Raw genomic sequence first — 17,767 nt, 5'->3', positions numbered from 1 at the left:
GGAGCCTACTTAAAGTAGATAAATACAGGCAGACAAACAGACAGACAGACAGACATAAATATTGCTTATAGAGCCATATACTACGTTTAAAAATTATGGATACGACAGTGGAGTTCAACCACTCAGGCACTGCTAGTAGGAATGTAAATTAGTAAGACCTTCCTAGATTCTGTACCAATAATTGGTCAATAGCTTTAGAAATGGACGTTTAACTCAGTAATTCCACAGTAGGAACGTATCTATTCCTTTAACAAAATGTCACTATCTACTTGGTGACATGGTACCAGGCATGGTTTGGGGACAGTGAGTAGAACTACACAGGAACACAATAATCAAACTTCATTAAGCACAAGGATCCCCATGATCCCCATGATCACTGCGTCTTTATTATATAAAAACCTGCAAACTACTTACGCATCCATAAGCAAAGTAGACATTTAAAAGTATGTAGTACAGGCAAGGATGACATATTATGAAGCCATCATAAAGATGAAATTCAATGACATGGTAAAATATCATTATATTATAAAAATCTGTGTGAGTGGCTCAGTGGGTTAAGCGTCTGCCTTCAGCTCAGGTCATGGTCTCAGGGTCCTGGGATCGAGCCCCACATCGGGCTCTCTGCTCAGCAGGGAGCCTGCTTCCACCTCTCTCTGCCTGCCTCTCTGCCTACTTGTGATCTCTGTCAAATAAATAAATAAACTCTTTTAAAAAAAATCTATGTAATAGAATTATTGGGGGCTTTTATTTTTTTATGCTGACAGCTTTTTTTTTTTTTTTTCAAAACTCCCATAAGTAAATTTTTACTGTTACAATAAACAAAGGTAAATTACATATTTGGGGGAAGGAGAACACTGCCTGTGGCTCCATGAAGTATTATAAATGGGTGGACAATGTTGGATCTTGTTATTTCCTTCTTTTCTTTTTTTAAAATTTTTATTCATTTATTTGAGAGAAGGAAAGAGCATGAGTGCGGGGAGGGGCAGAGAGAGGGAGAAGCAGACTCCCCACTGAGCAGGGAGCCCTATGTGGAGTTCAATCCCAGCACCCTGGGACCTTGACCTGAACCGAAGGCAGAGGCTTAACTGACTTAGCCACCCAGGCACCTCTCATTATTTCCTTCTTAAAGTAAGGAAATGCCTTATTGGTCTTAAGAATTCAATGTTGCGAAAGTATACAATGAAATGCTTAAATGTAACATTTACAATTTAGTTGGCTAAAGACAAAACAGTGTATTTTTGAGAACACAAGTCAAGAAAAGAGAATATCTGAATATCTGTTTCTAAAGACTCTTCTAGATGTAAAATTTTATGATTGTGTGGCAAATGCGAATAAGTCTTTCCCACACGCTCCAAGTTAACAAAAAGCTCGGAATGTTATGACAAGACATATGGACTTAATCCCACTACAGTAGTTTCATGATGATGCCAGATGATTCAAAAAAATAATTAGCTGCCATGTTAAGCAAGTATCTCCATATATATATATATATATATATATATATATTTACATTTATGACACTCTAAAATAATTCCAACAAACGGCAAGCTACCTTAAGGAGAGATAAGATAGCATCTTCAATTAAATTTTTAAATTTTTTTTTAAATGAAATCAGTTCTTTTTTTAAAGGAGAAAATATGGTAGACTTCGTGTTAAATAAATGAAAATTCTTACTTTAATCATTGAGTTATTTAATCTTAACTCCACTTGTGCATATTACTGTATTCTTCAGCAGTCTAAAACATTCGTGATAGTTTAAACCTCTCTCTATTGTGTATTTCAATCCAAGCACAGTAAGCTGCCTGTTACTACAAGTCTCTATTTATCAACTCTCTCCAAAGGGGAAAAAAAAAAAAAAAAAAGTCTCCAGGCTACACCTACACCCAATACAAAGTTAAAACTCAAACCCCTTTGAAGCTCACAAACACCTTCCTGAGACAGTAAAAAAAGAAAAAGAAGGAAAAACAAAAAAACCTTTGAATAATGAACAACAGTGCTAAAAGAGTAAATACTGCTTTTTAAAAACACTTCAAAATGCTTTTGTCCATTAAGCAATTTCATTTTAACAGACAGACAATGACAAAGTGTCTTGAGTAATGTCAGAAAACCTCATTTGAAAGAAGGAAAAACACCCCATGATTATGCAGGGTTTGGAGTATATTTTAGTCGCTTATTAAATATTGGCATAGGTAAGTAGCTGCTATTCACTATGCCTCTGGGGAAAACCTCTTGGCTATAGAGGCTTATTAGTGTTAAGCATCTGAGAGCCATGGACTATAAAATAAAATCAATACCGTAACCTTAACTGTAAAAGTCAGAAAGATACTGGAAGAGTTCTAATTTAACAAGATTACAGATGAGATTTTAGAGGAGAACATTTGGGGAAAAGCCATGCATTTAGAAACATTTATGCTACAAGACATCTCAAGGTTTCTGTTGTTACTAATGCTGTTATTATCCGTGCTGGTAATGGTTAGGGTTGATTTAACTGATGTGTTACGTTGGTGGATTTACAGGAAAGTCCTAGAAATGATCTGGAACTTATTTCAAATAAAATCATTAAATTGAGGTAGTAAACTAATTGCTTAGGAACAATTATGATTTGATGTGGTTTAGTGTGGTAGAGGAAAAAAAATCACGAAAATGTTAAGGTCGTTAGTTCAGCAGCTCGATGCAAATATGATTACTCTGCACAATATTCTATTTCTCTTAATGGAAAAGTAGTCAAAACCGGTATAAATTGTAGTGTTTAAGTTCAACCTAAATCTATATTTTTCCTCTAACAAATGTAAATGAAGAAAAAAAGAACATTCTGTCAATGAAATTACTATGATGGCATATTTATTATCTTAATGGTTTTAGAAATCACGTGAAATTGATCAGTAACAAAACCTCTATTTAGTAATGGACCAATTACATTTGTGAGATAATGTCAATGAAACAGAATATTGTCACAGGATAATGGTCTCCTATTGCTACATCCCTAGTCATTTAGAGAAAATAAATGTTGCCGTCTGGCTGAGTCATTTATTTTCAAAGTAGGAGACACTGATCCCATAACAAGGTTCTGTTATAATAACTCAATCTCTATCAATCATTTGTTGTACCAGGATGGCGCAGGACAGGACATGTATTTTTAAGAGCTGCACATTCCTCAGCTATACAAAACATATGGTGCCTCCAAGCACATAAACAGCCCAATTATTGCATTATTCAAAGAGAGTATTGAAAATAAACATTTTTTAAAAATTAGGAACCGGAAAACTTTCTGAATTTTCAAAAAAGAGCCATGTTAATGAGAGCTTAAAGACTCAAGTAAGTGGAGATCTAAAAATTCTTTGATTCAGGTAATTTAAAATCTAGAGTTTTGGACCTGAAGGGACTTTAGTATTCAACTCTGTTATTTTACAGATGAGAAAACTCAAAATTTACTGAAATTAAGTGTATTTGTCTGAGGCCACACTAGTACTTGGACTTTCCATTATAGTGCTTTAAGCATAAAGCAAAAAATAAAAACAGAACTATTATATATATTTATATATTATATATTTTTCATATATGTATTTATATATATCATATATCACATATAACTATATGTATCATATATCACTTATATATTTATATATCATATATATTTATATATATATCACATATATTTATATATGATATTCAAGACTTTAGGATTATTTCTTTATTTTTATCTTATTTCCTTTTTTTTTTTTTTTTTTTTTAAAGTAAGCTCTAGGCCCAACACGGGGCTTGAACAGATGATCCCAAGATCAAGAGTCACGTGCTTTATCAACTGAGCCAGCCAGGTGCCCCAAGACTTCAGGACTTTATTCACAACATGTCAGTATTAAATGGAAATGAGATTCTTAACATGAATCCAGTCCAAGGACGGCACTCATGAATCCCTGGAGTCCATGAACACTTCTGATGTTATGTGCATTCATCTGTATTTAAGTTTCATACACTGGGGGGGGGGGGAGCCATAATAGAGGTTTTATAACTACTTTGCAAATCACATCACAATGACTTGTTGGAAGGCAGTGCGTGTAGTATGGGTTCTATAGCTAAATGAACAAGTGTTCCCATTCTACCTCTGCTACTTATCATCTGTGTGATTTATGTCAAATCTCTTAATCACTGTAGTGATTAGTTTAATGAACTGCTAATTTTTTTTAAATAGGGTTGCAAAGCAAAATACACGTGAAGTCTTGGCCCAGCCCTCAAGGGTAGTATGTGCTCAATAAATGATAGCCACAAATGGCAAGAGGATCTGGCTTTCCTCACTTATAGGTACTTACTGCACAAAGATTTTAAATATCTGCGGTTCGTTCAACAAATAAATGACACAGAAAAAGGGGTTACTGCAAAAATAATTAATAAAGAAAAATAGTTACTATAACTATCATAGGTTAAAAAAGGGCTGAAAACACAAATACAGTAAATGGACCATTTGGGATCCTCATTGAAACAAAACGGCCCATAAGATATTCTGGTGCATCTGAACATGGAATATATATTAGGTGGTATTAAGGAATTATTGTCATGTCTGTTACATTGATAATAGTATTGGGGCTGTGTTAAAAATAAAAGCCACTGTCTATTAGAAATACTTAGAAGTATTTTATTTATAAGTAAAATGACATAATGTCTGGGATTTACTTTTAAGCAAACTTCAAAAAACTGACAGATAGTAAATGCAGTAAGATTGGCAAAATGTTGATAACAGTTTAAAGCTGGGCACATTCAAATTCACTTTATGATGCTCTCTGCTTTAACATTTTCCATAACAAAAAAGCTTTTAAAACATTAGGCTTAAACATTCAATCCAAAGCTCTTCTCCACAATTATCTATCTCCAGCACTCATAGATTCAGTTTTTTGTTGGTTTTTTTTTTTTTTTTTAGTTCTAAAAGTTTTAATCATGACACTAAGTTTAAGAGATTTTTTTTTTTTAAAGCAGATATACATTTTACTATCTCAAAATTTTGTTTTGACAATTCTTCCGGAACTCTGAAAACTAGTTGAAAAATCACAAAATCACAAAATCACCTCTATGATCCCATTTTAGTTCCAAAGAGCTAACAGATTCATGAAAATCCATAGAAAACTGTCTATCTGCCAGTATTCAAATTTTCCTATTTCTCCATTTCTCCCTACATACATATTTATTCTCTAGATGGGTTGCAGGATAACATGGGGGAAAAAAACAGCTTTTGAAAAAGAAGACCTTGGCTCTGCTATTCATCATCTGGAGGCATTAGACAAGACAGACCCTTATGGATCCTTAGCCTGGTTAGCTGTGTAAAATAAGGAGCCTGAACCGCATTCTGCTCAATGTTCTAATAATCTGTGTTCTATCTCTGAGAAATCAATCTCTTAGTGTATATGATATTCGTCATACAGTCACTCAAAAGAAACTGATTTTCTAAACTACTTCGAAATAAACTTAAACATGACATCAATGTATAAAAGGGTTAGAAATAAAATCTTTTCCACTCCAAGAAACTTTGCATGACACGCTTTTATACTGAAGTACACTGTCTCCCATGGGTTTTTCACTTTCCTATTTTAGGCTGTGTTCTATCAATCTAGAGATCCAGCATTAATAGCAAGCTGTTTGTTATTTTTTCAAACTCATTATCCATTGTGGTTTTTCTGTAAAATGCTACATTTTTTTAAAAGATTTTATGTATTTATTTGACAGAGAGTGAGAGAGAGAGCAAGAGAGGGAGCACAAGCAGGGAGAGTGGGAGAGAGAGAAGCAGCCTTCCTGCTGAGCAGGGAGCCAGATGTGGGACTCCATCCCAGGACCCTGGAATCATGACCTGAGCCAAAGGCAGACGCTTAACAACCAAGCCACCCAGGGGCCCCTACATTTTCAAATCATGAAGTCTCCAGAGCACTGAAATAGGAGTATAATTTTCCCCTACTAAGTAGTCTTGGTCCTTCTAACATGGACACAGTTTTGCCCCATCCAAAATGTTCTTCCTGGTTAAAACACACGAAAGGAACAAAAGCTTCTGTTAGTTAGTAAGCAAATGTGAGGAATTCTGACGAAAGCTTTTTTTTTATTTATTGTTTCCTCTCTGTCTGAAGGATGCTCCTGTTGTGAATTTTCAACTACAGCAGTGTAGCTAAAGAAAATGAAATACGCTATGACAAAAACACTCTTGGAGTTTGATCTCCAGTGGCATCATGATGCATGGAGAGGTTCATGGAAAGTTTGGCAGGAACTGTAAATCGTTCACTTTCGATATGTTCAATAATAGGTTAAACAAACAAACAAAAAAACCCCCACAAAACTTAAAAATTGTGATTAAACGTTAAATTCAAACCATTTCTTTGCATGTATTCATCAAAAGCACTTGCATCTCTGATTTTGTCTGGCTCAAAATTTGATATTTGAACATTTGACATTTAATCCTTGTGATACAAACCTTAAGAATGTAAGGAATTGTTGGTGTTCTCTCTGGGTCCCAAAGGGGGCTTAAAAATTCTTCCAGGAAGATTACTAAGCATTTGCCTTGCCATTTGCTAGGACTTCATTTAATGTGAGTAACTCCCAGACAGTGGTTATTCAACTATTTGTAAAAGCTGCTCATTTACCCAGCTCCTATGTTTCTACAGACATCTTGAGATTCTATCAATTGTCAGACTATAGTTTGGGCTACAACACTGTTTTCCAAAATTTGAACCTAGAACTTTCCTCCTTATGGATTCTTGAATGGAAAAAAAAGGAAAAAAAGAGGCCCTAAAGTCACAAACTTAAACGCAATCAGGCAATTTCCACGCATGGAGAGTCACACTGATGGGACCCAATAGGATAATTAAACATTCTACAAATTCAATAATAAAAGAAAAAAGTTTACATTTTCATTCAGATAGAATTTTCCAAACCCAGCTGAATCCTCTTGTGTCTTGCGTGCTGAGTAACATTCCTTAAACTCACACTAAGAAATGCTGGTCTCTGATTCTGGTTCCATCACTAAATTTCCTGTGCCTGGTTGAACTCATGATGCTGGGCCAGCACTATTATTCTCTAGCCTGTGTTCCCTGGAGACTTTTGATTTAATTCATTGGCTATTTAACATTGTATCCTCATAGAACACTACCAAGTGCAAACTGACATTGAGCCCAACATCTAAAACTATATTACTAATGAGAATATTTGAAAAATGAATATTGAATGAGAATATTGAAAAATTATTAGAAAGAAACCTTTAGGGCTCAGAAATCTATTATAATTTCAAAAGACTAATGGAAGAGACTTATTTATGTGACAGAACTATAAATTTTTTAAAAATTAGTGTTAGCATTATTTCCTAGTACTCACAGCAATCATAACATGATTCCTAAATATTGGTTATTTGAGAGTCCAGTGTGCATTTCTAAACTACCCTTAAAATTGTAATTACATACCAATATACCTCTAAGTAGTGCCAGTTTGTGGTAACATACCAATTCATTGATTTTTATGTAAAGATTTACTTCTCATAGTGCTTAAAAGTAAGCTAGTTCTGAAGCATGGAGACAGTCCCCTCCTAGTCTGGCTTACATGATTTATTCTCTGTTAAGAACCTTTATTCATAAATAGTAAAAAAAAATATTTTTCTGCTCAGCAGGTCAAGGGCTGGAAATTTAATTTATTCATATTTAGTGCCCAATGCCTAGAAAACTTCCTGGCAAATAACAGGCATTTGATAAATGTTAATTGACTCCAATGATCCCAAATCCTAAATGTGTAGGAATTAATAAAATTTTACTGCATACAAAGTCTTTTTGAATTTATATTTTATAAAACTAAGATTATAAGTTGTTTAAATATTCATCAGACTGAGAAGCTGCTAAATTTTCCATTTAAAAGCCCAGCTGTATACGACAAATATATTTACTGTATCATAAGTGTCTATTAAATAGAGTTTCGGGAGCCTCAGATGCAGGCCTAGATGGACCGACAGTGAAAGGTGCTGATATTGATAAAGCACTGCTTCAAATGCCCAAGCATACCATCTGTCAGTCTATGAAATTCCTAGGCATTAACATACAACAAGATTTAGTCCCAAAAAGTAATTTGAATTGGAGGAAAACAAAGACCTACTTCTTATTTTTCCTCTTTTATCATAAATTACAAAGAAGCACTCTGATGATTTCGAGAAAAGCATACCAACTAGAAATTGAGTCTCAGGTGGAAAAAAATAAAGGTACAGGTCTCAGATGGTGTTTTTTCCGTGGTCTTGGAATAAAGGAAATTGTCAGCATGCACACTGATGAGCTCATCTGGTTCTATTAATTTAACCATTAAAATTAAAAATGGTGGAACACTGTATCCAAAAAACCCAAAGTTTTCAATAGAGGTAGAAGCAGTCAGGAAGTTTAAGACTAGGAAATTCATAGAAAACATTAAGGAGGAAAAAATACTCCAGAATCTAAGAAAGGAATATAACAGTGACTATACAGTCCTTTGTTAATGGCCAGTTTCCTGTTTCTTTCCCTTCTCTATGTGTAAAACAGCACAAATAAAAATGTGGGTATTACATAATGTGGATGTTGATAAATTTAATTTCCCTCACTACACATCAGGAGAAACGTAAGCAAATTATACAGATTCCTACCAAATGTTTAATGCTATTACATAATGTTCAGTCTTAAAATGTTCATGTCTTTATTCTGCAAAATTAGAAATTGTAATTCTTTTATGACCAGGGCATTGTAATTTTTCTGCGTTATGGGAAAAAAACAGAAAACAAGAAACGAACATATGAAGATAACTAATTATGTTTATAATACCCTAAAATAAAGATACTTTTTCTGGGCACCTGGGTGGCTGGGTGAATTAAGCCTCTGCCTTCAGCTCAGGTCATGGTCTCAGGCTCAGCAGGGAGTCTGCTTCCCCCTCTCTCTCTGACTGCCTCTCTGCCTACTTGTGATCTCTGTCTCTGTCAAATAAATAAATAAAATCTTTTTTTTAAAGATACTTTTTCAATTAAATTATTAAAAGGTACATAAATTTAAAAAAAGGCACCATAAATATTTGTCATTACATGAACCTAGATTTTGTGTTAAAAATTTGCCTAATTACTTTTGAAAATAGAATGAATATATTAGTTTGGCTATCTTATCTCCTTTATTTTAGCCTAGTTGGAAACAAAATCTCTGTGGCTTAGGTTGGTGTTTCAGATTATAAGGAAAAGTAGAATGCCACACATTGTCCATAATTTTGCTATCTTTGGTTCTTCAATTTCAAAAGTCAGTGTTGCCAAGGGCTATGGCAAAAGTAGATTTTAATACAAAGTCAACACTACCAGAATAAGGCATACCCGGGAAATAATTAATGGTAAATTTTAAACACTTCTGCCAGTTATAAACAGAAGCATATTTTAATCAACCAATAAGTAGTTATTGATTGCCAATTTAGTACAGGGCTTTGTGGGAGAAACAAGTATAAGACACGTACCAAAGCTATTACAAATATCGAGTGAAACTCAACATGCCCTTTAGAACCCCTTTGTGACAGCCAAGTGTGTCTGAAGAACATGTGAAGACAGACAAGAACAACCATGGGGCATTTTATTTTCCAAATTTTAAAAAAAGTAATTTTCTAAGAACAAAAGGATGGCATCTGGCTTAGCAAATTTATAAAGATAGTACTGTACGTCCCTCATTTTTTTATTGTAGTGCGACTTCTTCCCACAATGGCTTATTGTGCACATTACAAAGTCTTCAGGGTCTTGAGAATTAAAGTGACAGAGTTTTTTTAAGCACACTTGAGAATGGAGCATTCTTCCTGACTCTTAATAAAATATGCCCTCACAGACTTCTCCAGTAATTCTAGTCATCTTGACAAAAGAAAATCACCAAGACAATACGACGATTTTACAAAGAGAAAGAATGACAGTTTCCCTTCTACTTTTCAAAAATGTTTTATAATATGATTTGAGATTGCCTTTACTCAATAGGCTGAAAGAGGAATCAATTTCTACAAAGTGACACTCTCTATAATAAAGAACACCTACACTTCTGAACAACACACCCGTTCGCACACATTCACAGTGTTATTATTATTACCATTAGAATCTTTTCCAGAATAATTTTCTCCAGAGGAAAATATGGCTTTGTTTAAAACAAACTGACAATGCAAGTTAAACAAGCAATAAAATAGAAAGCGTTGAAGATTTGGTTTTCATTCTTACTTCTGCAAGCCTGGTGAAAGTTCTCGCCTTCACAAATGAGACTGATATTCTGCCTATCAATGTTTCATTTGTCCAAAAAATAACTTTTATGCCCCTACTATGCACCAGGGTGCTGTTACATAATAGCCAAATCCATAAGGTCCCTGCCTTCATAGTGCAGATGGGTTTAGACAATGAACCCCGCAAACAAGTACATAACTATTTATTATGAGAACAATGAAGGAACACTACTGGGTGTCAGGAGAGGAAAACAGGAACACCGAATTTAGATTGAAATTCCTCAATTTAGGCTGGGGCTTAGGAGATGCCCCCCCAATTTTTGAGATGAAGAGTTAGCAGAGGATAATCCCAGAGGGCGTGGGTGAAAGGAAGGTCTTGGGTTCTGCCTTCCCAAATATTAACAAAGCAACAAGCTAAAGTGCAGAAAACGGCAGCAAGGAACACGGCCTGCCCCTCATATGAGAGGATTCTGATTTTCTTCTAAGAGGAGTGGGAAATTACTGAAAGATTTAAGCAAAGGAGTAATACGTTGTTACTATGTTTTATAGAGATTTTGTCTACCTTTTGAAGAATAGATTTGGAAAGGCCAGGGGTTGGGTGTGGGGAGGTCATCTCAGAGCCAAAACTCTTCCAGCTGATTTTCAGATCCTTCCACAAAATGACCCATCACCTCTCCCAACTTCCTTACACAGAGAGAGCCCAGCCTCAGTGTCCAACATGGCCGCTATGAAACTTACATTGCCTTTGGCTATGTTTTTCTCTCTGACAACTCTGCTCCCTTCTTTACCAGTTAAAAAATCTCACCATGCTAAAGGAGACCCACTGGACTCAAAGTCCAATTCCTCCAGGAAGATTTTTCACTATTTTTTTTTTTTCCTAGTGGAATATGTCTTTTTAAGAAGGTGCCACACCCAGCGTGGAACCCAACACAGGGCTTCAACTCACCACCTTGAGATCAAGACCTGAGCTGAGATCTGGAGTCAGTTGCTTAACCACCGAACCACCCGGTGCCCCCTTCACCCAGGTGCTCTACTGCAGATGTGTAGTAGTAAACATGTCCTAAGTAAGGAACTGATTTGGGCTTGAACTGCTATGCTTCAGTTATCTGCCTCCTGAGATAACCTAGTGAACTGCTCCCCAGCCTTAGAAACATAGACTCAAGTCATGGGCTAAAAACCATTGATAAAGAGATTTTTCTTTTTACATTTTTAGTAAACTGTAAAATTTGATTTAAAAGACAATTTTCAATTTTTTTTTTGCTGTTGATATAAATCGTATTTGCACATATACATACCAACAAGACACTGCAGTTAGTTAATATTTTTTTATTTCTGTGCTTACTAATCTCCTGCTAGTTGCAGCAAAAAGGCAAGAGGATGTCTGATGAAATGTATTTAACCCTACAGACTTCAAGAACAAAAAAGAGCTAAAAGTTTAGATTTAGAGAGCCAAATAATACCTATGGAGTTATATTTTTTCCCCCAAGGCCGCCCTACAACTGGGTCATAGTTTCACCTAGAAGGAACAACCAGACTGACTTAGATGTGATGTCTGTAGCATTACACTTGAATTTATTGTTTAGGCTGTACCTACTTCCAAAGGGAATTATGTCTTCCTTTAGATGGGAACAGTCAGTAAATGTCTCCTGCAACCTGTTATAAGGGTGGGTCCTCCCTGAAACAGCCATACAGAGTAGCAGACTGATCTAATGGGAGTCGCAATTTGCGGTTTGGCTACAAACCGGCCAATGAAAGCAGACAAACCACAGTTGGTCACATGTGTGATTGAGGGTTCTAAGAGATCATTCTGTCTGGGAGAATTTTTGTAACTGTGGTGACACGTGACTAGTACATTATCTTCAAAATAATTTTACTGCCATCATTTTATGAAGAAAATATCTGTATTGACTCAATGATGAAATTTTGACTAAAGGAAACTTCAGAAACAAGCTGACATCTTACTCTGATGTCCCCTGAGGAATCACCTCATCGCTTACCTTGATCTCTTTCGTGCCATGTTCGGCTTCCAGCAGCTGGTGAATTCGGAGACGGATAGAAATCTCCTGTAGGACTTGGTTCCATATTTTCGTCTATGGATATAGTTTTGGGTCTTTTGCTGTTAAAATATGACAACAGTTGCTTTAATGGGATGACTAAGGAGGGGTGCAGCAGATGAAAATATGTAATTTGAGAAGCATCTTACTAAGAAAATTTCCATAAACACAAGTAATAGCATTTCAGTATCTTTTCTGAAACAATGGAGAGCATTCCGGACTTCAATAGGAGTAGCAAACACTTCTAGTTGTACATGTCATTTATTACACCATATTATACCTATACCTGCCTAATGATAGGTTGCTTATTATATTTACCTTTTTAAAATGTGTTTCCAAAGAAATATCTGTAGTAAAAAGTGAACTCATTTTTAAAAAGAAGATTTTATTTATTTATTCAACAGAGAGAGACACAACGAGAGAGGGAACACAAGCAGGAGGAGTGGGAGAAGGAGAAGCAGGCTTCCCGCTGAGCAGGGAGCTCGATGCAAGGCTTGATCCCAGGACACTGGGATCATGACCTGAGCTGAAGGCAGATGCTTAACAACTGAGCCATCCAAGCACCCCTAAAAAGTGAATTCTTGATGTGATATGTGTACTAACTTTAAAATTATTAAGATAGGAAAATAAATAAATAAATAAATAAATAAGATCATTAAGATTGTACCTGACTCTTATTATTATTATCAATGATAATAATATTCATTAGCATAGCGCTGGCCATACCAGTATAATTCTTTCATATTAATTCAAACATTAAGGCAAAGGAGTCAGTAGAACATGAGATCTGGAGTGAAACCAGCCTAGTAGCAAATCTCGACTAGGCCACTCACTACTTCTTAATAGTAAGCTCCTTAACCTTTTTAAACTTAGTTTAATCATTTATAAAATGGAAATAATAAAACCTAGTTCAAAGAGGAGTGGTTGAGAGGATTAAATGTAAAGCTCTTAGTGAAGTGGTTGGCATTTAGAAGATATGTATTAAGTAGTAATTATTATGAGTAACCGTATAATTAATAATGTAAAAATTTTGTAGGACTTTATTGATTATAAATTATTTCATATATTCTTCTTTATATTTTTTATAAAAAATTAGGTTATGATCTTTTATCCTCAAGATCAACCATGAAAAATATGTCATTGCCAAATTCATACAAACAGCATGCTTTTGGAATGATACATTTTAGGAGCACCTGGATGGCTCAGTTGGTTAAGTGTCCGACTCTAATTTTGGCTCAGGCCATGATCTTAGGGTCGTGAGATTAAATCTGCGTTTGGCTCCATGCTGGGTGTCGAGCCTGCTTAAGATACTCTCTCTCTCAAAATATAAATAAACAAACAATAGAATTTAATAAAGAACATATGGCTCATCCTTATTAAGAAAAGTGACTATTTACAGCAGAGATGAAAAAGTTGTCATGGGGGTACCAGGATGGCTCAGTCCATTAGGCCTCCTACTCTTGATTTCAGCTCAGGTCATGATCTCAAGGTCGTAAGATTAACTCCTGTGTTGGGCTCTGTGCTGGGCATAGAGCCTGGTTAAGATTCTCTTTCTCCCTTTCCAAACCGCCCACCTCCCCACCCTCAAAAATAAGTAAACAAACATATATATATATATTTTCATATACACATGAAAAAATATGAAAATTTATGTCATGGCATAGGTCATTTTGCATGATATACTGTTATCATATATTCCCATCAATATCCTATTAAACAGTCAATTATGACTATGAAAATGTATTTTTTTCCTTAAATTAAAAAAATAAAAGACCTCATATACATTTCTACAGGTAAAAACCAAAGAGAGGTTATCTTCTGTAATAACTTTGTGCAGTGATAATAAACACAATGTCATAAGACTTCAGAGTTGGCGCTGATTTCTTAAGTCCTATCCGTAAATCAGCCCTCCCTTTTCTTACAAGTGGAGAGACAAATGTGGAGAAATTCAGTGAATTTCCCAGGGCATATTAGTGGAAGCCATCTGCCACAAAGGAAGGACTTCTGAATTCCAAGACTGTGTTCTTTTTGCTGCACTGTTTCCAAATCCTAGAAACCTGTGTACATCCGGAATCCTAGAAGCACGTGTAGATACTCACAGAGGTACCTGTGATTAATATTTGACTCACAACTCCCAGAGTATTAACATGATGTCAAAGACAACCATTTCTATCCATGGGAAACCACAGTGGCAGTCAATAACAGTCCTTTAATTTATTCCTATGGTATCCAAAGTTAGAATGCGTGTCTTTTCAAACTCTCCTTTAAACTAATTCTCTCAGCTGTGAATCAGTAGTAAATACGTATGAAAGACTGAAAGTGAGAGAGGAAAGGTTTTCATAAGGAAATAGTAGATGTTTTTCAAACCTTTTTTATTCTGAATGGCATAATATCTGAAACCAAATGACTATGAAGAAAGATCTGTGTTTATAACATACTGATCCATGAGACCAAGTAGAAATGTCCTATTCACATTCCAAATTTAGAAAAACTAAAGCATTTTTAAGACCCAACCATGTCACAGACAATTTGAGTGACAATAAACCAAATTACCTTGCTATGTAACCTAACCTATATGAAAACACAGTTTGATCATAAATGATATAAAATTGAACTTAGTTAATAAACAGAAAAATGTGCACAGCCCCGTAATTAATCCAAATGCAATTAACTTTCATTATTGAGAAGAGCATAGGAAAGTAATTACCCAAATATTCTTTAATTCTTAAAAAATGGCTATTACAAAATGAAATGTTTTGCTCTGAAATTCATGTACACTCTTACATTTAATCATGGGTATAAGTAATGCTCTGAAAATGATATGGATCTCCATATGTTGAAGATCCAATTTAAAAAAACAATAAAGCTGTAATATTTATTCATCTTACTTTTCAATAACTCAGTCCTCTTCTAGCATTCTGTAACAGTGGAAGAGTGGAACGGACCATCACTAAATCCTACACCAACAACTTTCCAGGCTAGTTATCCCTCATTTAAATAGGAAATCTCTTTTTAAACTTCTGTGGGACTCAAAGTCACAATCAGAAGGTCAAAAGACAAAAGTGAGAATGTCAACAGGGAACTAAAAAGTAAAGTAACATCACTGTAGCTCTTCCCCAACAAAGGCTGATCAAACCAAATCTCAGAGCAAGTAGTATTTTCACTGGGGACTGAGAATCAACTAAATTATTAAAAAAAAAAATACCAGCTCACTGCAGACATTAGCGAAGTGTGGCCTAGAATAAGGCCTTTACTTTTAAGGTTAAGTAGATGACACATTTTATTTTTCATGTTTTATTTTACCCAGCTAGGATAAGATAGTAGGGTAAAAGTTACCAGGATGGATCAATCTATAGACCAGGGCTCTCTGCCATGACAACATTGCTTGTAAGTTGCTAAAAGATTTAGTGAACTTGTAGAATTCATAGAAAATTATAAAATCATATTCACATTTTTATATAAAGGAAATATAATTCCCTTGTTCTACCCCAAACCCAAATATGTTTTTAATGCTTTGAACAATTACATTTGATTTTCAAATATCAAAATAAATTTAACCAGGTTAAGAGTAACTATGTAGAATCAGCAGAAAGTCTGGAATTCTTGGCTTTGTTTCCCCGATCTCTTTATCTACCCACCTATCTGTATATCTACCTCTCCACCCAGCTGCATATAGACTGAGAACAAGACTGAGAACAAGTGTATATAGACTGAGAACTCCTCTTCCAGTTACCTGCTTGGTGGAGAAGACAGTGACCTCTGAAGATTGACCCCCGAGTTCATGTCATGATAGTATGGTTGGCTCGGGATTTCTCCAATTGGGAAGTTGACTCCAGTTCCCTGGGTTATGGGCGCTGAGGAATAAAACAGAAAGAAAGATCAGGAATGACTTTTACACTTGTCATCTCTATTTGCATGTAATAATCTAATATGTTCCACACCTCCGGGCAAACTCTCTTTACCCTGAGACTCCAGTGTCAACTGTCCACGAGGATACAACTTGAAGACTTCCTCACAAGGCCAGTGTTCAAGTCTGGAAACTTGAGGCACTCAGACTATAATCATTGGTTACCACTTCCCTATTCCCACTCTCCAACCTCTTCATTCACTCCTTTGTATTACTTTTCACTACATCTGTCGCCACACTAGTCTATAGATGCGTCAGAGGAAATGACAGGTTTCCTATTACTCAGCACCAAGCAAGGGGCTTTGTACTAAGCTGGTTCTTTTTTTTTTTTTTTAAGATTTTATTTATTTGATAGACTGAGAGAGTAAGAGAGAAAGCACAAACAAGGGGTGGGGAGAGGGAGAAGCAGACTACCCCCTAAGCAGGGAGCCCAACGAAGGGACTGGGATCATGACCTGAGCCAAAGGCAGACAATAACCAAATAAGCCAGCAGGTGCCCCCTAAGTTGGTTCTCAAAAACCAAACCCCTGTTAAGTTAATCAAATTAGAATATTGGCATGTTAGAATGCATTACAAACCATATGAATAATTATTTGATATAACAAATTCTTGTATAAGGGCAGGTATACAAGTGAAATGACAAACATGAAATAAGAGCCAAGTTTGTTTTTTTTCCCCCCCAAAATACATATTCAGGTTCATATATGAATAGATTAGTGTGGCTTTACTCAATAGTTTTTTTTTGTTTTGTTTTGTTTTGTTTTGTTTTGTTTTGAATTGGGGGCACCTGGGTGGCTCAGTGGGTTGGGCCTCTGCCTTTGGTTCAGGTCATGATCTCAGGGTCCTGGGATCAAGCCCCGCATCTGGCTTTCTGCTCAGCAAGAAGCCTGCTTCCCCCTCTCTGCCTGCCTCTCCACCTACTTGCAATCTCTCTCTCTATCATATAAATAAATAAAATCTTTTTTTAAAAAAAGTTTGTATCCCCAACTTTACAAAAATCACTTTAATGACTCATGAAAAAAATTAAAAATAAATAATTTATTTATTAAATATAAGAATAGATAAAAGGTACTCATGGAGTTTTATACTTCAAAGTATTATTTTGTATATCAAGAAATCTTTTTGACTTTGCTGGTACAGTATGAGCTGAGATTCTTCGATGTAAGTATTGGTTTTCGTATAATGGATCACATGTGTTCAAATTTAAAAAATTTGTTTCTAGACATCTTGAATAGATTCGTGAGGCAGCACATTGTATTAGAATAAGTAGAGTCTTAGGAGGTAGTTTAGTTTGTTTGAACTTAGGATAGTTTGAACTCCCTCTGACACTTCTGAGCCATGTGCCTCAGTTTCCTAAGCTAGAAAATGAGAATACCAGTCACCTACCACCTATGATTATTTTGAAGATGAAATGAGATAAGGAGTGATAACAGCCCAGCATCGTGCCCAGTGCATAATAGGTATTCAACCAACGTAAGATCCCTTCTTTCCTTGATTTCTTCCCCACATCTCTTCCCTGGCAGTCTGGAGTGCTTAGCAAAGAGTGAACAGTTCGAACAGCACTAAAAGCAGAGGAAGGGTTATAAATGAACCTATTTGTTGAAAGTCT

General features: G+C 35.5%; 1 protein-coding gene across 6 annotated transcripts in view; it reads right to left on the bottom strand.

The window, feature by feature from the left end:
* NFIB (nuclear factor I B) overlaps positions 1-17,767 on the bottom strand; it is a 225,941-nt gene that overhangs the window by 45,336 nt on the left and 162,838 nt on the right. For all 6 annotated transcript variants that reach the window (XM_032880572.1, XM_032880571.1, XM_032880573.1 and 3 more), the window contains exons 5-6: positions 15,985-16,105; positions 12,195-12,313 (exon numbers count right to left, since the gene is read on the bottom strand). In XM_032880572.1, coding sequence (XP_032736463.1) covers positions 12,195-12,313; positions 15,985-16,105 — 240 coding nt within the window. The remainder of the gene's footprint in view (positions 1-12,194; positions 12,314-15,984; positions 16,106-17,767) is intronic.

This window comes from Lontra canadensis, unplaced genomic scaffold (genome assembly GCF_010015895.1).
Source record: "Lontra canadensis isolate GAN:19392208 unplaced genomic scaffold, GSC_riverotter_1.0 scaffold70, whole genome shotgun sequence".
NCBI lineage: Eukaryota > Metazoa > Chordata > Mammalia > Carnivora > Mustelidae > Lontra > Lontra canadensis.
Note: the sequence above shows the minus strand (reverse complement) of the source record. Positions and strands in the feature narration are given on the sequence as shown.